General features: G+C 46.9%; 2 protein-coding genes across 2 annotated transcripts in view; one reads left to right on the top strand and one right to left on the bottom strand.

Annotated features, from left to right (window-relative positions):
* Positions 1-947: 947 nt before the first annotated feature.
* neurl2 (neuralized E3 ubiquitin protein ligase 2) lies at positions 948-2,939 on the bottom strand. The gene is made up of 2 exons (XM_052031539.1): positions 2,258-2,939; positions 948-1,214 (listed from the first exon to the last, which is right to left on the bottom strand). The coding sequence occupies exons 1-2, from the start codon at positions 2,937-2,939 to the stop codon at positions 1,099-1,101; spliced, it is 798 nt and encodes a 265-aa protein (XP_051887499.1). The 3' UTR covers positions 948-1,098.
* A 5,166-nt stretch (positions 2,940-8,105) lies between these two features.
* acot8 (acyl-CoA thioesterase 8) overlaps positions 8,106-21,399 on the top strand; it is a 32,674-nt gene continuing 19,380 nt past the window's right edge. The window contains 3 exon segments of the mRNA XM_052031657.1: positions 8,106-8,389; positions 11,827-11,963; positions 13,203-13,390. Of these exon segments, the coding sequence (XP_051887617.1) occupies positions 11,858-11,963; positions 13,203-13,390 (294 nt within the window). The 5' untranslated portion in view covers positions 8,106-8,389; positions 11,827-11,857.

The raw sequence follows: 21,399 nt of genomic DNA, 5'->3' as shown, positions 1-21,399 counted from the left end.
GTTTAACATTTTTGAATTCTAACATACTAACATTTTTACTTTTATTTTACGTATTATCATAAGTAGTGATTAATAAAATAGTTTTTAACACTGAATCATGCTCAGTGTGTTTCTTTTGTTGCTGGTTTGTGACAGTGCGGATGGGGTGCCCTTGATAGGCATTAATATTTATTAATGAGTTTTAATATTTTGTTCTTCTACAACTGTAATATCCAAGAAAATAACATTGATCTTTATTGAAAACTTTGAACTGAAGATGTTCATTTGACAATGTGTTTCACATAATAGTTGACTTTGTAATGCTTGCATGAGTCAAAGAAACATGATGAATTCATCTTTCACAATGATGGATTAACTTTTTGTCCAAGAAATTTTCAGCTCCAGTGGTGGTAATATTTGATTTCTCACAGAGTAATACTTTAATTGTGTTCATTCTGTTTTTATATAGGTATAAATTTATACAGGGAGCCTTTACGACTCAGCAGTCATGTGACTAGTGACACCAGAGGCATCATGAAATTTGTTACAAGAATAATAGTACCATTCTTAATCAGGACGTATAGGGAGGGTATGGGTAGTCAATAAGTCACTGAGAATAAAATAAGATTGGTAAACTGGAAACAGGTAGACAAAGCATCAAAAATAACTAACAGGAAACAATATCAAGAACAACAGAAAAGCATTAAGTCACTCAGTGTAATAGTTCACTTAAACCCCAACCTGTGCGCCATATGAAGGCAGAAGAAGGGAGTGGGAGAGAGATGGTCAGAGAGAGAGACTGGAGATATGGGGAATATTGTTTTAACTAGTAATATTGCTTCTATATGAGCATGAACTGGAACATATCATAGGAAGTGAGGACTTGTACATTTCAATACCATCTTAAAATTCATAATAGGCTAATAATTTAAATGACTTCTATTTCATGTTCCAACTTTTAATAAACCTGGGTTTGCAGTTAACAACAGATCATGGACTTAACACGAAACCAAGGCACAAAAAGTAGTACGGATGCTGACATTATGGTACGCATAAAACCAATTGATTTACTGTATTCCTCAAGAGTCAAGATCAAAACCTTTTCCCAACACCACTGCTTCATTCATATTTGCAGTAATTCTTTAACAGTGCTGGTAGTTCCAGCCAGTCAATGGCAAGTCTGTGCATTATGTGCTTCTGTACAACCTGTCGGCACAGAGTCTGTAGAGATGGAACTGCAGGGAGACAGACAAAAATGAAAAGCAATCTTATTAATCAGAGATAGCAATATTTCAAACTGACAGAAGTTTATGTATTTCATCCGTAACTATCAATGAACTGATATATATTCGTCTTTGCATCAGTTTGCATGTCCATTATGCATAAATTTATACATGGCTACTTGCATTTGTAAAGAGTGCAATCCAACGCAGTGACCTGGTTGGAAGATGTCTGTGTAGATCTACCATTCAGTCAGATTATCTGATTATTTTGCAATATATTTTTGTTCCTTCTTAGGGTTGGGGATAGGAAGCCAGGGCGAGTTCAAACCTGAATTCATCCATTTCTTTGTGCCATGAATTGCAATATCATATGCATCTCATAAGTGATGGTACATCTAGGATTTAAGATTTACAGACTAAGTATTGATTGCTTTTGGATAAATTTATCTTCCCTGACCTAGAAAATATAGTTATGTTACAGCAAAGTTAAAAAAAGACCTGAAATAGGCAGAAAATGCAACACATGTATCTTTGTCCAATTAATCCATACCATGAAGTATCATGGACAAGAATTTAGACATTGGATTAACAAAATACATCCCATATTTGTATTATTGAAACAAAGTAGCCGATGAACAATATTTTGTACAAACATTCTGATCAAACTGAGCCAATTTTACCTTTGTTTACTCTGAATGCAAAACAGTTGATAATATGAGTGCACTAAAGTCGAAGTCGGGTTTATTGCCATATGCACTAGTGCAAAGAAAACTTTGCAGCAGCATCACAGGCACACAGCATCAGATAAGCAGCACTCACAAGAAAAACATAAACTAAACATAAATTATGCACAATTTTAAGTTTCCATCATAATCACTGCAAAACAAAAACAGATCAGTTTTCAAAAACAGCATCCTGGTTTGTAATCTTGGAAGTAAATACAAACCACAGACGCATTGCATTGGTATTCAAGGATAGGAAGATAAGGTTATCCCTAAAACAAATCAAATTGAAAAATTATCTGAATGTGATGAATAACAATTGTTGATACTTACAACCATAATCCACTTGAATAATCCTTACAGATTTAGTGGAGGCAAACACGTCCACAACAGCATAGAGAGGCTGGTTTACGGGGATTCCTCTGGCACAGGGACCCATGTCCTCACCGTTGATGACAATATGCATGTCTCCCATGTTAGCACGAATGACATACAAGACCCCAACTCTGCTTCCTCTGGCAGTTGCAGGGAGAATATTCGACCTGTACAATTGATCTAAGATGTGACTGTACCTTCCTGGCCTGCTTCTTCCCACCAGTTTTTCCTTGGGGACCTTATAATTTCCAATTTGCAGAAAAGCCTCCATGGAACAGTGCGATGTTGGAGCGGGATCCGACTGCTGATCATCAGTAGAAACCTTATTGTGATTTCTGGTTATTGCAAAAATCCAACTGTTCCCCAAATTTACCAAATCAGGAAGGGAGTACTCAGGAACAGATTCTAGATTTCTTGGATCATGTGCTGTCAAACCAATCCTGACATTACCACACCACCCTAACTCTTTCTCTTCGATCTCTACGAGGAAAATCTTGCCAGGGTCCAAAGGTTCTTTACTGAAGCAAACTCCGTTTCCAAAGCTCTCGGCCCTGGTGGCCTGAGTCTGAGAATCATCCAGAATCACATTAGTTCCGTGGATCTGGTGGAAACGCATGTACAGGTCTGACACTGCAGCCATTCTGTGACCCTTACTGAACCTGCTATTTTTAACTGCTGCAGGAATTTGTGCTACACATCAGATCAGAGTCTGACAGCTGGGCGGGGAATTTGACATGAGTGAGGCCTGTGGCTGGAACTTGTTCTCCAGTTTCCCAGCACCCCGACGCTTCTCAAAACATCAAACAAATTTAAACCGGCGGAAGAAGGATTAGAGGGGATATGAGGATTTTCTTTTCACCCAGAGAATGATAGGGGTATGGAACTTATTTGCCTTTAAGAGTCATTCAAAACGTCTGACCATCAACCCACCAGTGTTTGTCTTTACAAAAGCCAAAATACTGTTGATACTGGAGATATAAAATATAAACAAAAAAGCTGCCAGAACTGCTCAGAAGGACCAGCAATGTCTGTAGGGAGAAAAAACAGAGTCAGCATTTCATCTCTTACATAGAAAGGAACTATGTCCTTTAGCCAAGCGGTCAAAAACCAGGAAGCATAGATTTAAATTACTTGGTGGAAGGATAGAGAGAAGGTGAGGATCTTTTTTTTCTGATGGAATGTTGGGGGAGAGGAATGCACTAATGTGAGACTGGATGATTCAATTCACAACAGCTGTGGCAGGGTTTGCGTGCCGTTACTTCCTATAAACCAAAACCTAACAGCATAAATGGCAGTGATGCTTCACTCCCCGATGAGCTGCACACTTTGAAAGGCAGGATAACAGTACACCTGTGTGAATCCTCACAGCATCTGGTGACCCTGTGATCTCTATCTCGGAGGCCGACGTCAGAACATCCACCGAGAGGAGAGCCCTCGCAAGGCCTCAGGCCCCGAAGGTGTACCTGGCAGGGTACTGAAAACCTGTGCCAACCACCTGTCAAGAGTATTCAAGGACATCTTCAACCTCTCACTGCTGCGGTCTGAGGTTCCCACCTGCTTCAAAAGAGCAGCAATCATTCCAGTGCCCAAGAAGAGCAGGGTGAGCTGCCTCAACAACTATCACCCTGTAGCACCCACATCTGCTGTGATGAATTGCTTTGAGAGGTTGGTCATGGCTAGAATGAGGACCTAGACCTGCTGCAACTTGCCTACTGCCACAGCAGGTCAACAGCAGACGTAATCTCACTGGCTCTCCACTCAGCCCTGGAGCACCTAGACAACAGTAAAACGTACGTCAGGCTGCTGTTTATCGATTACAGCTCAGTGTTCAACACCATCATCCCCTCAGTACGAATCAACAAGCTTCAAAACCTGGGCCTCTGTACCTCCCTCTGCAACTGGATCCTCAGCTTCCTCATTGCAAGACCACAGTCAGTGCAGATCAGTAACAACACCTCCTCCTGACTGACAATCAACACAGGCGCACCTCAGGGACATGTGCATAATTCACTGCTCTACACTCATGACTGTGTGGCTAGGCACAGTTCAAACACCACCAATAAATTTGCCGATAACACCACTGCTGTTGGTAAAATCTCAGATGGTGGCGAGGAGGCGTACAGGAGTGAGGTGGTTTGGCTGGTTGAGTGGAGTCGCAACAACCTCACACTCAACGTCAGCAAGACCAAGGAATTGGTTGTGGACTTCAGGAAGGGGAGGTCGGGAGAACACACACCAGTCCTCATTAAGGGGTCAGCGGTGGAAAGGGTGAGCAGCTTCAAATTCCTGGGCGTCAACATCTCAGAGGATCTATCCTGGGTCCTGATGTAATCACGAAGAAGGCATGCCAGCAGCTCTTCTTGATTAGGAGTTTGAGGAGATTTGGTATGTCACCGAAGACTCTCACAAATTTCTATGGATGTATGGTGGAGAGCATTCTGACTGGTTGCATCACCGCCCTCTTCACATCACTACCATCAGGGAGGAGGTACAGGAGCCTGAAGACCCACACTCAACAATTCAGGAACAGCTTCTTGCCCTTCACCATCAGATTTCTGAACGGTCCATGAACACTATATCTTGCAATATGCACTTTAGACTATACCATTGATCTCAATAATAAGCGGTTGCTTGCTATATCCAGGTTCCTCATAATTATATACACTTCATTTAAGACTGGACTGCCCTCACCCTCTTCTGTTCCAAAGAAGACAACTCCAGTTTATCCAGTCTTCCAGTCCTGGCAAATTCCTCATCAACCTTTTTCAGTAAAATGGTGACCACAACTGTGTGTAATACACAAGCTGTGGTATAACAATTCCAGCTCTTATAGTCTCATCTAATAGAGGAAAGTGTTCTGAATGCCTTTTTAATCACCTCTCCTGCGTCTGTTTTTCTCCACGGACGCTGCCTGACCTGCTGTTCCTCCGGCATCTTGTTGTTTTTTCACTTTGTATTACAATGGACTTTGTTTTTTTGTTTGTTCTAATTGTACCCTTTCGTGTAAAAGTTGCGGATTATTTATGTTTTTCTTGTGAGTGCTGCTTATCTGATGCTCTGTGCCTGTGATGCTGCTGCAAGTAAGTTTTTCGATGCCCCTGTGTATGCATGGACTTGTGCATAATAGACTTTGACTTTGTTTATTTCCATAACAATGTTACGTTTCACTAAATTAAGATCACCACCACAAAAATGCTTCCCCATTGATATTCTTTCCACATGCCCAACCTCATTTCCTAAAGGCATGGAATTGTTCTGAATTGTTATGGAAAACAAGTAAGAATGTCTTGGGAGCCCAGTTCAGCTCATTTCCTATTGAGAAGCAGGCTCCGATGTGGCCTCCTGCTCCTATTCCTTACTTACCGTCCCTCCGTATTACATTGCAAAGCCTGCCGACATGGAATAGTTGCAGACTATAGTGTCTGTGAAGTTTTAAAACCCGGCAGTGTTGAGTTTCATTCACAGATCGACAACCTTATCTTCAACATCTAGGAAGGTGATCTTGGAGGCATTGTAATCATGCCTATCTTCAAGAATGGAGACTAATTCAGTTATGGTAACACCAGAGGGGTCTGCCCGCTATCTGTCCCAGGGAAAGTTATCCATGACTGATGTACAATATGCAGTTTAGATTATACCATTGATCTCAATAATAAGCTGTTGTTTGTTTTCTTTGAATTTAATTATAATGGTGTAAAGTCAGAGTCCTCCCCAGATCACTGTACCAATTTCTGATCTGCTGACACCTTTTCAATTTCCATTAGCTTAATATCCATCATAGGGAAAATATTATAGAAGCCAAACTAAAGACATTGAAGGGCTCCTAGAAAAGTTCAAGGTCAACGTGGTTCATGAAGAAGTGGAACATGCTGTGGATAATGAGAAACCTGTGGTATATGATGAAATGTTCTTGGCATTTAGGATTAAGGAGCATCTCAAGGCATTTTATACATTAGGAACAAGAGGGTAGCTGGGAAAAGGGTAGGTCCACGCGAGAACGAAGGAGGTAAATTATATATAGAGCCAGAGGAAGTGGGTCAGGTCCTTGATCAGTACTTTGCATTGGTATTGGTTAACAAGGACACAGGTGATGGTGAGATTAGGGAGGGGCTTGGTTAATATTCCAGGGCATGTTAATATTAAGGAGAAACTGCTGGGCATCTTGAAAGACATTAAGGTGGATAAGTCCTCGGGGCCTGATAGATCTATCGCAGGATACTGAGGGAAGCAAGGGAGGAGACTGCTGAACCATGAACACTACCTCGTTATTCCTCTTTCGCAATATTTATTTATTTTTGTGACTTATACTAATTTTACATCTTTATGCCTTGCACTGTACTGCTGCCACAAAACAACTAATTTCATGACATACGTCAGTGATAGTAAGCCTGATTCTGAAATAACTAGGGCAACTAACAGAGAATATGAATGTAAGGAGTTTATGCTTCATTTACATAGGGGATTGGTAAGCCCACGTCTGAAGTACTGTGTGTAGTGTTGGTCTTGGAAAGACGTTAAAGCATCGGAAACAGTTCCGAGAAGGTTTACAAATAACTGCAATGGGCTGGTTGCCTTGTGAGGGCAGGTTGGACGAGTTAGGCCTTGTAACCGCTGGAGGTTGGAAGGATGAGCGTGGCTTTGATGAAACAAGGGGGTGCGTATTTCAGCCTGAGGTGAGGGTAAACCCTTTCATTCTCAGGGACGCTCACCAATTTGAACCTCCCTGCCTCAAAGGCAAATGAAGCAGATTCCTGCTGTTTCTGAAATGTGCGTGCAGGCGTTATATAAACATAGGGACTGGGAGCAGCGGTAGGCTGCAGATTCCACCACTAGTCTGACTGTAACCCCAGCTCTGCATTGACCACCCAGCAGCATTGTGCAAACCCCCAGCAGGAACGCCTGGATCTTCCATCAATCAAAATGAATGGCGTGACCACAACCAATCACTCTCCAGCCTGAGTGTAATCGTCCGTTCACCAATCACGCTCAAGCTCCCGAACCATTGGCTGGTTATGACCCACCTCCTTTCGCTGCTGCCTTGTGGGCGGAGCTCCAACTCAGACGTGCCCACCTTCGCTTTACTGTGATTGGATGGAATCGGAGAGGTTTATGACGTCTTTCTAACCCCTGATTCGTGCAGACGGTTGTCAGTCAAACGTTGATCTCTGCTGGTGCGCAGTCCCGAGAATAGCGGTGGGTGGGGTTGGTGCAGGGAGGGGGTGAGGGAGGGGTGGTGCAGGGAGCGGGTTGGTGCAGGTGGGAAGGGGTGAGGGAGGGGTGGGGTTGGTGCAGGGAGGGAGGGGGTGAGGGAGGGGTGGGGTTGGTGCAGGGTGGGGGTGGGTTGGTGCAGGGAGGGAGGGGTGGTGCAGGGAGGGGGTTGGTGCAGGTGGGAAGGGGTGAGGGAGGGGTGGGGTTGGTGCAGGGTGGGTGGGGTTAGTGCAGGGAGGGAGGGGTGGGGGTGGTGCAGGTGGGAAGGGGTGAGGGAGGGGTGGTGCAGGGAGGGAGGGGTGGGGTTGGTGCAGGGAGGGAGAGGTGGTGGTGCAGAGGGAGGGGCGAGGGGGTGGTGCAGGGTGGGGGTTAGTGGAGGGAGGGGTGGGGGTTGGTGGAAGGAGGGGATGGGGTTGGTGCAGGGAGGGAGGGGTGGGGGTTGGTGGAAGGAGGGGGTGGGGGGTGGTGCAGGGAGGGGATGGTGCAGGGAGGGAGGGGTGGTGCAGGGAGGGAGGGGTGGGGTATCGGGCGGAGGTGGGGGGATGGAAGGAGGGGGTGGGCAGTGTCCATTCTCAGGGACCAGGGGACCGGTCAGACAGTCCGACCTGGGGGACTGGGGACCAGGCTCCTGCGAGACGGTTCAGGCATTCTGGCTCCAGTGACCAAGCGCAGGGAGGACAGCTCTGACAGTCCAGCTGCAGTGCCTTGGGTGCGGGGGAACCCTTTGGGCAATCCAGACTCGGGAAGCAGGGATATGGGCACTGTCCAGACAGGATGGCCGAGGTGCAGGATTGCCTGGATGGTCCAGCCACAGTGACAAATCCCAAGGTTGTTGCTTGGACAGTTCAGCCTCGGTCATCAGTGCCAGCAGTGACAGCTCAGGTGGGTAGAGCATCAGTCTGGGGGAACACGCTGGACAGTCCGATATCAGGATTAGTGCCCAAGGGATGGATTCAGACACTTCAATGCCCAAGTCTAGGGCACAGGGAGACTGGGCAACTATCTTCTGTCAGTATAATTCCCTCTGGCAGCCAGAATTCCAATCCGGATGGGGATTTGCGCAGTGCATTAGTTACCAGTGTCCTGAGTTTTGAGAGGTTGGAAGTTTGTACGTTCGGCAGTGACTTTGTGGAATTACCTGTGATCTCCCACTCGTTCTAAAATTCAGGAACAATTCTCTCATCTTGGTGAACTCGTCTGAAATCTACTTCATGTTACTGACATTAATGGCACTGGTTTATGTAGCTAGGTTATGAGATTTGCAAATATTGGGTGAGGTGAAGGCTGTTTTGTCCTCAGATTGTGAGCATCTCCAAATGAGGTGCAAATGGTTAGAGTTTCTATAGAATTGCTTCAACACAGAAGGAGGGCAGTTAATCCATTGTGCCTGTGCCAGCTATTTGTAGAGTAATGAGTAATGGACTCATTTGCTTTTTCTTCATAGCCCTCCAGATAATTTACTTCCAAATATTTATCAAATTTGCTTTTGAAGCAGCAGTGGACTCTGCAGCTGCCAGTTTCAGGCAGTGCATTCTGCTTCATAGCAAATCTTTTCTTAAGGAAAATTTTTCTTTATGTGACCTTGCCAGTCACTTTAAATTGCTCCTTTACCCCTCTGCTAATCGGGCTGGCTTATTTATGGTATTGAAACTATGTGTAGAGCAGTATTGTGGTAGAATTATTGGGCTAATAGCCAGAGTTCTGGATCATTTGTCTAGAGCTGAGTTCCATGGCATTTGAGTTATCACACTTGAAGATAAAGTTGAAAAATCTCGATCATAGTAACCAAGAAAATACCAGATTGTCTAATGCACTATCTGGTCTGTTTGTGTCTGCAGACTTTAATGTGATTGAATGTTAAGTGCATGCTCAGTCCAGGGGCAATGAGGAATATACAATCAAAGCTGACTGGGGCAATGATGTTCATATCCCAAGAATGAATAATTTTAAAAAATCTGTTTTAAAATGTTGACATCTTTTATCATATCTGCAGTTAACCTTCTCTGCTCCAAGAACAGCAGAACTCGGCTTTTCCAATCTATCCTGGAAATTGAAGTTCCTGTTCCAGTGGTGTCATTCTCATAAATGCTTGCGCGCTAAAGGATCTTTGCATCCTTCAGTCTGTAATTGTAATTGGACACGGTACTTGTGGCCAAACTAATGTTATAGAGCTGGAAACAGGCCCGCCAGGTCTGTGCCGATCATCAACCATTCATTTTTGCATTAAAGAAACAAAGGACTGCAGATACTGGAATCTGGATGAAAAACACGGCGATGCTGGAGGAACTCAGCAGGCCAGGCAGCATCCGTGGAGAAAAGCAGGTGGTCAACGTTTCGGGTCAGGACCCTTCTTCAGGACTGAAGATAGGAAAAGGGGAAGCCCAATATATAGGGGGGAAAAGCCGAGCAGTGATAGGTGGACAAAAGAGGGGAGGCGGGGTGGGCACAGGGTGGCGATAGGTGGATGCAGGTAAGAGACAGTGATAGGCAGGTGCGGGGGAGGAGGGGAGAGCAGATCCACCAGGGGATGGGTCAAAGGTAAGGAGAGAATAAAAAGGGGGTAGAGAAAAGAGAGAGGCTGGGAAAGGGAAGAAAAGGCACGGTTGGTGGAGAAGGGGTGTGGGGATCACTTTTTGCATTAACCCTACTGTAATCCTCTTTTCCCATCAACTCCCTCAGGATTCTTCCTTTCATTGGCACAGGCTAAGGCTAATTTACAGTGTGTTGCAGGAGCAAACATTCACCGTGCATCTGCTGTGTTATACCTATATACGCTGGGTTCCTGAACTAAGTCCATTCTGTGGCACCATGGGGGGTCAGGATGAGGAATAGGAAGACATTTACATTCACTTCTGGACCTTGTTTGGACCCAGCATTTTTTATCCTGTCAATTTTCTGTTATATAGTATTTGACATAGCCTATTATTAAATCCCATGGATGTTTAATTAATCAAATCTAAATCAATATAATGTGACATGTGCCTGATTAACAATGTTAAACCTGAACTATCAGTAGGCTAGAAGTATTAGAAATCTCGGATACATTTGTCCCAAGTAATACTGTGGAAATGTTGAGTTGGTCAGTTCCTGAAAGGAGGTTAGAGAAACAAAGGACTGCAGATACTGGAACGTAGATGAAAGACACTACGATGCTGGAGGAACACAGCAGGCCAGGCAGCATCCGTGGGAAGAAAACTTCAAAGTGGGCATCTTTGAAGCAGTGGAGCAGTAATACTGGAGAAACAAAGGACTGCAGATGCTGGAATCTAGATGAAAAACAGTATGATACACATCCGTGGATGCTGCCTGGCCTGCTGAGTTCCTCCAGCATCATAGTGTTTTTCATCCTGAAAGGAGGCTGGTGTTTTCCAAACATGGGTTTAGCCAAAGCTCAGCAGATAATTGGATCCACTTATGTGCTCAGAGGGAAAAATTGGAGTGTCTTTTTCGTGTCTCTTGTGGACTTGTAGTGTACCCCATAGCTGAACACCTTCTAAAACTCACCATGTAGGATTAAGAAAGTCCACTTGGTCATTGAAACCTCTATTCCACGGGCATGGACTTGTTTCTCATTGTGTTTTTTTGCACTAATATCCCGTTTTGCAGTTATTTTCTTCACTGTCATGCATAATTTATGTTAAACTGGTGTATAATTTTTGTTCTGAGTATTGTTCATACCCACGTGCCTGTGATGCTGTTGTGAGCAAGTTTTTCATTGTACTTGTACCTTGCTGTCCTTATGCATATGACAATGAACATGACTCGACGACGACTCCTCCACAAGTTTAAACATGCCTGTTTTCTAAATTTCCCCAGTCCTGAAGAAGGGCCATCAACCTGAAACATTAACTCGCTTAACAGATGCTGCCTGACCTGCTGAGTATTTCCTGCATTTTCTATTTCTATTATTGCAACCTTAGGCCCCATTCTTCTTAAATTAAAGGGAAGAAAAAATTAAAAATTGAGGATAAAAGAACAGAAGGTAATTTGGCTCTTAATTTTGGAGAATGAGGTTGAATAATTAACATTAAGAGCAGAGTAATAGTCCTTAGCTGGTCTGATCATATTAGAAGTTACTAGACTTGTTCAGTGAGAGCTTTGAATTTCCAAATCGAGTGAAGATACTATGTGGAAATGTTCTTGATCCCACAATAAAGATTAGTAGCCACAGTATTCTACCTGTTCCATCATGGTATTTGTGAAAAAATATATGCTTGTGGTGAACTGTATAAAATGGGCTAATTTGTAATCATATCAACAAAAAAATTGATAAATATTTTTGCATTCTGATTGCATTACGCACAATGCTTTTCTTTCAGAGGAACACAGCCCTGGGTCCCAAGAAGCTGCATGTTATTTGGTGGGCAGATAATTGGGAAGGCAATAGTAGCAGCTGCATTGTCCGTATCTGAGAACCTTTTTGTCCATTCGTTGCATTGTTACTTTTTACGAGCCGGTAAGACACAAACTTGCTGACCTTCCTTTTCCCTTAAGTATCCCTGAATGCACGTGTTTCATGCTGCACCAGGACCTTGTTGGCTGCATTCGCAAACAAACTATTCAATTTTTGACAGGCATTAGGTTTGCTGTGCCCATGTTATTATAGTAAGAACAAATCTGTTTAGAGCATTGAGACAATAACACCAATAAATAGTGGAAGAAAAACTTGCAATACATGGAGCATTTGCTTAGCTGTGGTGTTGATGTTTCAAATTATGAAATGACTTCTGCAGTTATGAACAGAGTTATTATAATCAATGATACTTCATACTTAGGTGAGTGTCCACTGAGAAAGTTACAGAGAGATACAGAATGTGAACAGGCTCTCCGGTCCAATAAGTCCACACCGTCCATTAACTACCCATTTACACTGTTCTCTCCATATTTCCATCAACTCTTCCCCAGATTTTACCATCCACCTCCACATTTTTCACTTTTTAAAGTGCTGTTTGTGGAAGTACTGCCCGTGTGTGGACAGTAACACAATCGGTCAGATTGGTTGCTAAGGAAAGGCAACAACAGGATACAGGAGAAGAGGTAGGACTTTGGGCATGAATTAATTGGGTCAAATGGTCTTTATGAAGCTGAAATTATGCCACAGCCTAGTTCAGATTTGGATGACAGGTTATGGTATATACTGGATGGCTGAATTGACTAGAGTACTCCATCAATGACGATTTTTTTTTTACCAAATTAAACTAGCTTCTTGATGTACTTGTGCATGAGGAAAATAGGGAAATCCTTATTTAGCAGGAAGGGAGAAAAAAAATTTGAAAAGGTGAATGGATATTCCAATTTTATACATAAATTCAAAATGAAACAGCAACAATTTTACTATTTGTGACTCTCCCAGCAGATTAATAAAAGCTTTGTTAATTAGTTCAGGTGATCATTAGGTTTAATCACCCTCACCATCCGGGACATACCCTCTTCGCATTACTACCATCAGGGAGGAGGTACAGGAGCCTGAAGACCCACGCTCAGTATTGCTGGAACTCAGGATCTGCAGTCAATGTCTTATGTTCTCTGCATCCTAGAACGTATCCTGTAGTGTCTTGAAGTTTAAGATTCATTAATGGACTTCTTAAGTTTTATTTTTTGATTTATTTTAATGATGTAATATTACTATTTTGCTTTATACCCTGATTGTTTCTGACAAATTGTGCCTCAATATTGTCATTTGCTGTTATCACAGGTGATCCCAGTGAGCCAGTTCTGTACCAAGTTGATTGTATTCGAGATGGTAAGAGCTTTTCTGTCCTTGCTGTGAAAGCCATCCAGCATGGACATTCAATCTTAACCTGTCAGGCCTCTTTCCATAAGAAAATTGAGAGTCCAATTCAGCACTAGTTTACCATGCCTGTCGTTCCTGCTCCTGAAAATGTATTGACCAGGGGGAGCTATCTGAGTAGTTGATTAACATCAAGGTAAGAAATATTCTTTATAGCTTGAAGTACTATGAAAACATAAGAAATGGGAGTGGGCTTTTTCACCATTCGAGCCTGTTTACCATTCGGAAAGATCATGGCTGATATTTTATCTCTGCATCACTTTCCTCCACTAACCCCACATCCCTCGATTCCCTAAACATCTGTTGAACATGTTTAGTGACTGGGCCATCACAGCCGTCTGGGTAGAGAATTCAAGAGATTACCGTCCTCCAGATGAAGAAGTTCAGTTCTAGACCAGACCTAAAACAAAAGCCTGTTCTGTTATTTTCTCTGCATGGAGATCTAGGCACAGTAGTGTAGCAGTTAGCATAACGCTTTACAGCGCCAGTGACCCGGGTTCAATTCCAGCCACTGTCTGTAAGGAGTTTGTATGTTCTTCCCGTGTCTGCGTGGGTTTCCTCCGGATGCTCCGGTTTCCTCCCACATTCCAAAGACATACAGGTTAGGAAGTTGTGTGTATGCTAAGTTGGCGCCGGAAGTGTGGCGACACTTGCGGGCTGGCCCCCAGAACACTACACAAAAAGATGCATTTCACTGCATGTTTCGATGTATATATGACTAATAAAGATATCTTTTCTTAGAAAACAGTCCCTTACACAATACATAAACTGATCCGATACACTATTACTGTCGATTTGGTTGGAATTGGAATTGGTTATTACTATTATTTATTATTGTCACTTGTACCAAGGTGCAGTGAAAAACTTGTCTTGCATATCGTTCACACAGATCAATTCATTACACAGTGCATTGAGGTAGTACAAGGTAAAACAATACAGAATGCAGAGTAAAGTGTCACAGTTACAGAGAAAGTGCAGTGCAGGCAGACGATAAGGTGCAAGGTCATAACGAGGTAGATTGTGAGGTCAAGAGTCCATTTTATTGTACTAGGGAACCGTTCAATAGTCTTATAACAGCGGGATAGAAGCTGTCCTTGAGCCTGGTGGTATGTGCTTTCAGGCTTTTGTATCTTCTGCCTAATTGGAGAGGGGAGAAGAGAGAATGTCCCAGGTGGGTTGGTGTTTGATTATGCTGGCTGCTTCACCAAGGCAGTGAGAGGTATAGACAGAGTCCATAGAGGGGAGGCTGGTTTCCGTGACGTGCTAAGCTGTGTCCACAACTCTGCAGTTTCTTGCGGTCCCAGGCAGATCAGTTGCCATACCAAGCCATGATGCATCCATATAGGATGCTTTCTATGGTGCATCGATAAAAGTTGGTGAGTGTCAAGGGGGACATGCCAAATTTCTTTAGCTTCCTGAAGAAGTAAAGATGCTGGTGAGCTTTCTTGGCTGTGGTGTCTATGTTGGTTGGACCAGGACAGGCTATTGGTGATGTTCTGACCAAGGAACTTGAAGCTCTCAACCCTCTCGACCTCAGCACTGTTGATGTAGACGGGTGGATGTGCACCACCCCCCTTCCTGAAGTCAGTGACCAGCTCTTTTGTTTTGCTGACATTGAGGGAAAGGTTGCTGTCTTGACACCATGTTACTAAGCTCTCTATCTCCTTCCTGTACTCCGACTCATCATTACTTAAGATACGGTCCACTACGATGGTATCATCTGGAAACTTGTAGATGGAGTTAGAGCAGAATCTGACCACACAGTTATGTGTGTATAGGGAGTAGAGTAGGGGGCTGAGGACGCAGCCTTGTGAGGCACCAGCATTCAGAATAATAGTGCTGGAGGTATTGCTGCCTATCCTCACTGATTGCAGTCTGTTCGTCAGGAAGTCATGGATCCAGTTGCGAGGGAGGTGTTGAGTCCCAGGTCTCGGAGTTTGGTGATGAGTTTGCTTAGAAGTATAGTATTGAAGACGGAGCTGTAGTTAATAAACAATAGTCTAACATTGGTGTCTTTACTGTCCAGATGCTCCAGTGATGAGTGCAGGGCCAGGGAGATGGCGTGTGCTGTAGACCTGTTTCAACGGTTGATGAATTGCAGTGGGTCGAGGTTTTCTGGGAGGCTGGGGTTAATGCATGCCATGACCAGCCCCTTGAAGCACTTCATGATGGTGGATGTCAGAACCACCGGTCGGTAGTCATTAAGGCATGTTACCTTTGTAGCGGTTGCTACCGCGAAATAAAACAAGACGCTAGTCGGAGGATTGTCGAACAGAGCTGGTTTATTTCCCGCCTCGCGCGGGCCCTTTACGGGAGACTGTTCCCGCCCAATGCAACCGGCAATGACGTAAGTACTACGTCATCAAGACTTCCCGCGCGCGGGTTCTCCCCGTCGCTCGGGAAAGACGAGGCCTGCCGCCATCTTGGGCCTCGTCGCTCCAACGCCGCTCGACCCGACTGCCGAGCCGGTTCGACCGACTAAACGGTGAGTCGCCACGCAACCCCCCCAGAACCAGCGATACAGTCCCCAAGGTCCGCGGGCTGTGCCAGCTGCCGCTTAGGGGGCCGGCCTCTGCGTCGCGGCGTTGCAACCTCGACAGGTTGCTGCAGATCCAAATGGGCCGGTTTGAGGCGGTCCGCTGTGAAAACCTGTTCCCTGCCTCCAATGTCTAAAATAAAGGTGGATCCATTATTCCTTATGACTCGGAACGGTCCCTCATATGGTCGTTGCAACGGCGCCCGAGGTGTGCCCCTGCGAACGAAAACAAACTTACAGTCCCGTAGATCCTTGGGCTGGCAGGATGGGGCTTGACCGTGCCGTGAGGTGGGAATCGGGGCCAAGTTGACAAGCTTCTCGCGCAGTCTTTGTAGGACTGCTGGGGGTTGTTCCCCTTGGTCCCGAAGGTCAGGTATGAAATCCCCGGGGACAACCAGGGGCGCCCCGTACACAAGCTCAGCTGACGAAGTGCGGAGGTCTTCTTTGGGGGCAGTGCGTATGCCGAGCAGGACCCAAGGCAGCTCGTCAACCCGGTTAGGACCCTTCAGGTAGGCCATCAAGGCTGATTTCAGATGGCGGTGAAAACGTTCCACCAACCCGTTTGATTGAGTATCGTCCCTAGCAGGTTCGCTAATGCAGCCCAGAGACTGGAAGTGAATTGGGTGCCTCTGTCTGAAGTGATGTGGGCCGGAACACCAAAACGTGAGACCCAAGTTGTGAGCAGCGCCCAGGCACAGGAATCAGTTGTGATGTCAGTCAGGGGGGTTGCCTCAGGCCACCTCGTGAACCGGTCCACGATGGTAAGGAGGTACCGGGCTCCTCTTGAAACCGGCAGAGGGCCCACGAGGTCGACGTGTATGTGGTCGAACCTCCTACAGGTAGGCTCGAACTGCTGTGGCGGGACCTTGGTGTGTCGCTGGATTTTTGACGTCTGGCAGTGCGGACAAGTCCTGGCCCACTCACTGACCTGTTTGCGCAGGCCATGCCAGACAAACGTGCTGGCGACCAGTCGGACAGTTGATCTGATGGACGGGTGCGCCAACCCATGTACCGAGTCAAAAACGCGTCTCCGCCAGGCTGCAGGGACTATAGGGTGGGGCTGACCAGTTGCAACGTCGCAAAGTAGGGTCCGCTGACCTGGACCAACCAAGAAATCTCGGAGCTGCAGGCCCGAGACTGCGGTTCTGTAGCTGGGCAGTTCGTCGTCGGCCTGCTGTGCGTCAGCTAGGGCCGTGTAGTCGACACCCAAGGATAGGTTGTGGATGGTCGGTCTGGAAAGTGCATCAGCAACGACATTATCCTTTCCGGAGACATGTTGGATGTGAGTTGTGAATTCGGAAATGTAGGATAAATGTCTCTGCTGATGAGCTGACCAGGGATCGGAGACTTTGGAGAAGGCAAAGGACAAAGGCTTATGATCGGTGAAAGCGGTGAAAGGCCTGCCTTCTAGAAAGTATCGGAAATGCCGGACCGCCAGATACAGTGCTAGAAGTTCCTGATCAAAAGCGCTGTACTTCAGTTCGGGCTGTCTAAGGTGCTTGCTGAAAAATGCCAAGGGTTGCCAGCGGCCTTCGAGTAGCTGTTCCAGTACCCCACCCACCGCGGTGTTGGATACGTCTACCGTGAGGGCGGTTGGGACGTCAGTCCTAGGGTGTACAAGCATCGTGGCGTCTGCCAGGGCATCTTTGGCCTTAACGAAAGCAGCTGCAGCCTCGTCAGTCCAGGTGATGTCCTTGCCCTTACCAGCCAGCAGCGAGAACAGAGGGCGCATGATACGGGCTGCTGCAGGGATGAACCGATGGTAAAAGTTGACAATCCCAAGGAATTCCTGTAGGCCTTTGACCATGTTGGGGCAGGCAAAATGGCGGATAGCGTCCACCTTGGCGGGTAGGGGTGTTGCCCCGTCGCTGGTGATTTTGTGGCCGAGGAAATCGATAGAGTCAAGTCCGAATTGGCACTTGGACGGGTTGATCGTGAGGCCGAAATCGCAGAGGCAGGAATACAGCTGGCAGAGGTGGGAAAGGTGTTCCTGGCGGTTACGGCTGGCGATCAGTATGTCATCTAAGTAAATGAACACGAAGTCCGGGTCTCGGCCTACCGCGTCCATCAGCCGCTGGAAGGTCTGCGCGGCGTTCTTAAGGCCGAACGGCATCCGAAGGAATTCAAACAGGCCGAATGGGGTGATAATCGCAGTCTTGGGGACGTCATCCGGATGGACCGGGATTTGGTGGTATCCCCGAACGAGGTCCACTTTGGAAAAGATGCGGGCCCCGTGTAAGTTCGCTGCAAAGTCCTGGATGTGAGGGATGGGATAGCGGTCTGGGGTGGTGGCGTCATTCAGCCTGCGGTAGTCGCCGCAGGGCCTCCACCCTCCGGTGGCTTTGGGGACCACGTGCAGGGGGGAGGCCCAGGGGCTGTCTGACCTGCGAACAATCCCTAGCTCCTCCATGTGACGGAACTCTTCCTTTGCCAGGCGGAGCTTGTCTGGAGGTAATCGTCGTGCTCGGGCATAAAGGGGTGGCCCTGTAGTAATGATGTGGTGTCGTACCCCGTGTTTGGGCCTAGAATGCGTAAACGAAGGTGCCAAAATTGATGGGAATTCGGCTAGGAGCTTGGCGAAATTGTCGCCAGAAAGGGAAATGGAGTCCAGGCGCGGGGCTGGTGTGCTGATTTCTCCCAAGGGATAGGTCTGGAAGGTGCTAGAGTGGACTAACCGCTTCCCTCGCAGGTCGACTAACAGGTTGTGGGCCCGAAGGAAATCGGCTCCTAGGAGTGGTCGGGCGACGGTGGCAAGAGTAAAGGTCCAGGTAAAACGGCTGCCGCCGAATTGTAATTGAAGTGTACGGGTGCCGAAAGACTGTATCGTTGTACCGTTGGCGGCATTGAGTAGAGGACCGGGTGGCCTGTTATGAGTGTCGCGGCCGGTCGGGGGCAAAATACTGACCTCCGCTCCAGTATCAACGAGGAAACGCCGTCCAGATTTCTTGTCCTGAACGAATAGGAGGCTCTGTCAGCGGCTAGCCGCCGTAGCCATCAGCGGCGGCTGGCCCTGGCGTTTCCCTGAAACTTGCAGGGTGGGCGGCATCGATGGGCCTCCGCACCCCACTTCTGATGGTAGAAGCACAGCTGGTCACCCGTGTCGTCGTCTGCGTTCCTGGGGTGTGGTTGCTCGGTTGCTGGGGCCGGGCGAGGCGGGTGTTGGGCTCGCGGCCTGGTGATTTGACTGACGGACGAACTGCTCTCGTGCTTGGCCCTCCACAGGACACCTGCCTGGGCGGCCACCTCACGGGGGTTGCTGAAGTCGGCGTCAGCTAACAACAGGTGGATATCATCAGGGAGCTGTTCGAGGAAGGCCTGTTCGAACATCAAGCATGGCTTGTGTCCCTCGGCCAATGCCAGCATCTCATTCATTAGGGCAGATGGGGATCTGTTCCCCAGGCCGTTCAGATGAAACAGGCGGGTGGCACGCTCACGAGAGGAGAGGCTGAAGGTCCGAATCAAAAGGTCTTTGAAAGCCGGGTACTTATCTTCCTCCGGAGGCGACTGGATGAAGTCTCCAACCTGGGCAGCTGTCTCTTGGTCCAGAGAGCTAACCACATGGTAGTACTTCGTGGAGTCGGAGGTGATCTGCCGAAGGTGGAATTGCGCTTCGGCCTGGTCAAACCAGACGCTGGGCCGAAGTGTCCAAAAGGTGGGCAGCTTGAGGGCCACTGCGTTGGCTGCTGCGCTGTCGGCCATTGCGCGGGTCTAAAATCCGTTTGGACCGTCGGGGTCACCAATGTAGCGGTTGCTACCGCGAAATAAAACAAGACGGTAGTCGGAGGATTGTCGAACAGAACTGGTTTATTTTCCCGCCTCGCACGGGCCCTTTAAGGGAGACTGTTCCCGCCCAATGCAACCGGCAATGACGTAAGTACTACGTCATCAAGACTTTCCTGCACGCGGGTTCTCCCCGTCGCTCGGGAAAGACGAGGCCCATAGAACCATACAGCACAAAACAGGCCCTTCGGCCCACCATGTTGTGCTGTCCATCAGACCACCCTCACACTACCTAACCCCTTCCTCCCGCATATCCCTCTATCTCACGTTCCTCCATATGCCTATCCAACAAGCTCTTGAACCTGTTCAATGTATCTGCCTCCACCACCACCCCAGGCAGTGCATTCCATGCACCAACCACTCTTTGGGTGAAAAACCTCCCTCTGACATCTCCCCTGAACCTCCCACCCATAACCTTAAAGCCATGACCTCTCGTCTTGAGCATTGGTGCCCTGGGAAGGAGACGCTGACTGTCTACTCTATCTATTCCTCTCAATATTTTATATACCTCTATCATGTCTCCAGTGAATAAAGTCCTAGCACCTTAAGCCTCTCCTCATATTCAATACTCTCCAATCCAGGCAGCATCCTGGTAAATCTCCTCTGCACCCTCTCCAATGCCTCTATATCCTTCCTATAATGAGGCGACCAGAACTGAACACAGTACTCTAAGTGTGGCCTAACTAGAGTTTTGTAAAGCTGCATCATCACCTCACGGCTCTTAAACTCAGTCCTGCGACTTATGAAAGCTAACATCCCATAGGCCTTCTTAACTGCTCTTTCCACCTGTGAGGCAACTTTCAATGAACTGTGAATATGAACCCCCTGATCCCTCTGCTCCTCCACACTGCCAAGTACCTTGCCATTCACCCAGTACTCTGCCCTGGAGTTTGTCCTTCCAAAGTGTACCACCTCACACTTCTCCGGATTGAACTCCATCTGCCACTTGTCAGCCCAGCTCTGCATCCTATCAATATCCCTCTGTAAGCTCCGACAGCCCTCCACACTATCCACAACACCGCCTGTCTTAGTGTCGTCCGCAAACTTACTAACCCAGCCCTCCACCCCCTCATCTAAGTCATCTATAAACATCACAGAAAGTAGAGGTCCCAGAACCGATCCCTGCGGGACACCACTAGTCACTGCCTTCCAATCCGAGGGCACTCCTTCCACCACAACCCTCTGCTTTCTACATGCAAGCCAATTCCTAATCCACACAGCCAAGCTTCCTTGGATCCCTTGGCCTCTGACCTTCTGAAGAAGCCTACCATGAGGAACCTTATCAAATGCCTTACTAAAATCCATGTAAACCACATCCACCGCACTGCCCTCATCAATCTTCCTGGTCACCTCCTCAAAGAACTCTATCAGGCTTGTGAGGCAAGATCTTCCCTTCACAAAGCCATGCTGGCTGTCCCTAATCAGTCCATGATTCTCAAGGTGTTCATAAATCCTATCCCTTAGAATCCTTTCTAACAGCTTACCCACCACACGTAAGACTCACCGGTCTATAATTCCCTGGCCTATCCCTATTACCTTTTTTGAACAAGGGGACCACATTCGCAACCCTCCAATCCTCCGGCACCACCCCCGTAGACAACGAGGACTCAAAGATCCTTACCAGCGGTTCAGCAATCTCCTCCCTAGCCTCTCGAAGCAGCCTGGGGAAAATCCCGTCAGGCCCTGGAGATTTATCTGTCTTAATATTATTTAACAACTTCAACACATCCTCTCTCTTGATATCAACAACCTCGAGAACATTACCCCTACCAGCACTCCCTTCCG

Source organism: Pristis pectinata, chromosome 16 (genome assembly GCF_009764475.1).
Source record: "Pristis pectinata isolate sPriPec2 chromosome 16, sPriPec2.1.pri, whole genome shotgun sequence".
NCBI classification, from domain to species: Eukaryota; Metazoa; Chordata; class Chondrichthyes; order Rhinopristiformes; family Pristidae; genus Pristis; species Pristis pectinata.
The sequence above is the reverse complement of the archived record's forward strand: the minus strand, read 5'-3'. Positions and strand labels throughout refer to the sequence as shown.

Bases quoted from the DNA above. Each gene is read 5' to 3' on its own strand.
- neurl2 (XM_052031539.1), bottom strand. From the start codon at position 2,939: ATGGCTGCAGTGTCAGACCTGTACATGCGTTTCCACCAGATCCACGGA. The intron at 1,215-2,257 runs GTAAGTATCAAC...GTCTCCCTGCAG, and splicing joins TATTCAAGTGGATTATGGTT to TTCCATCTCTACAGACTCTG.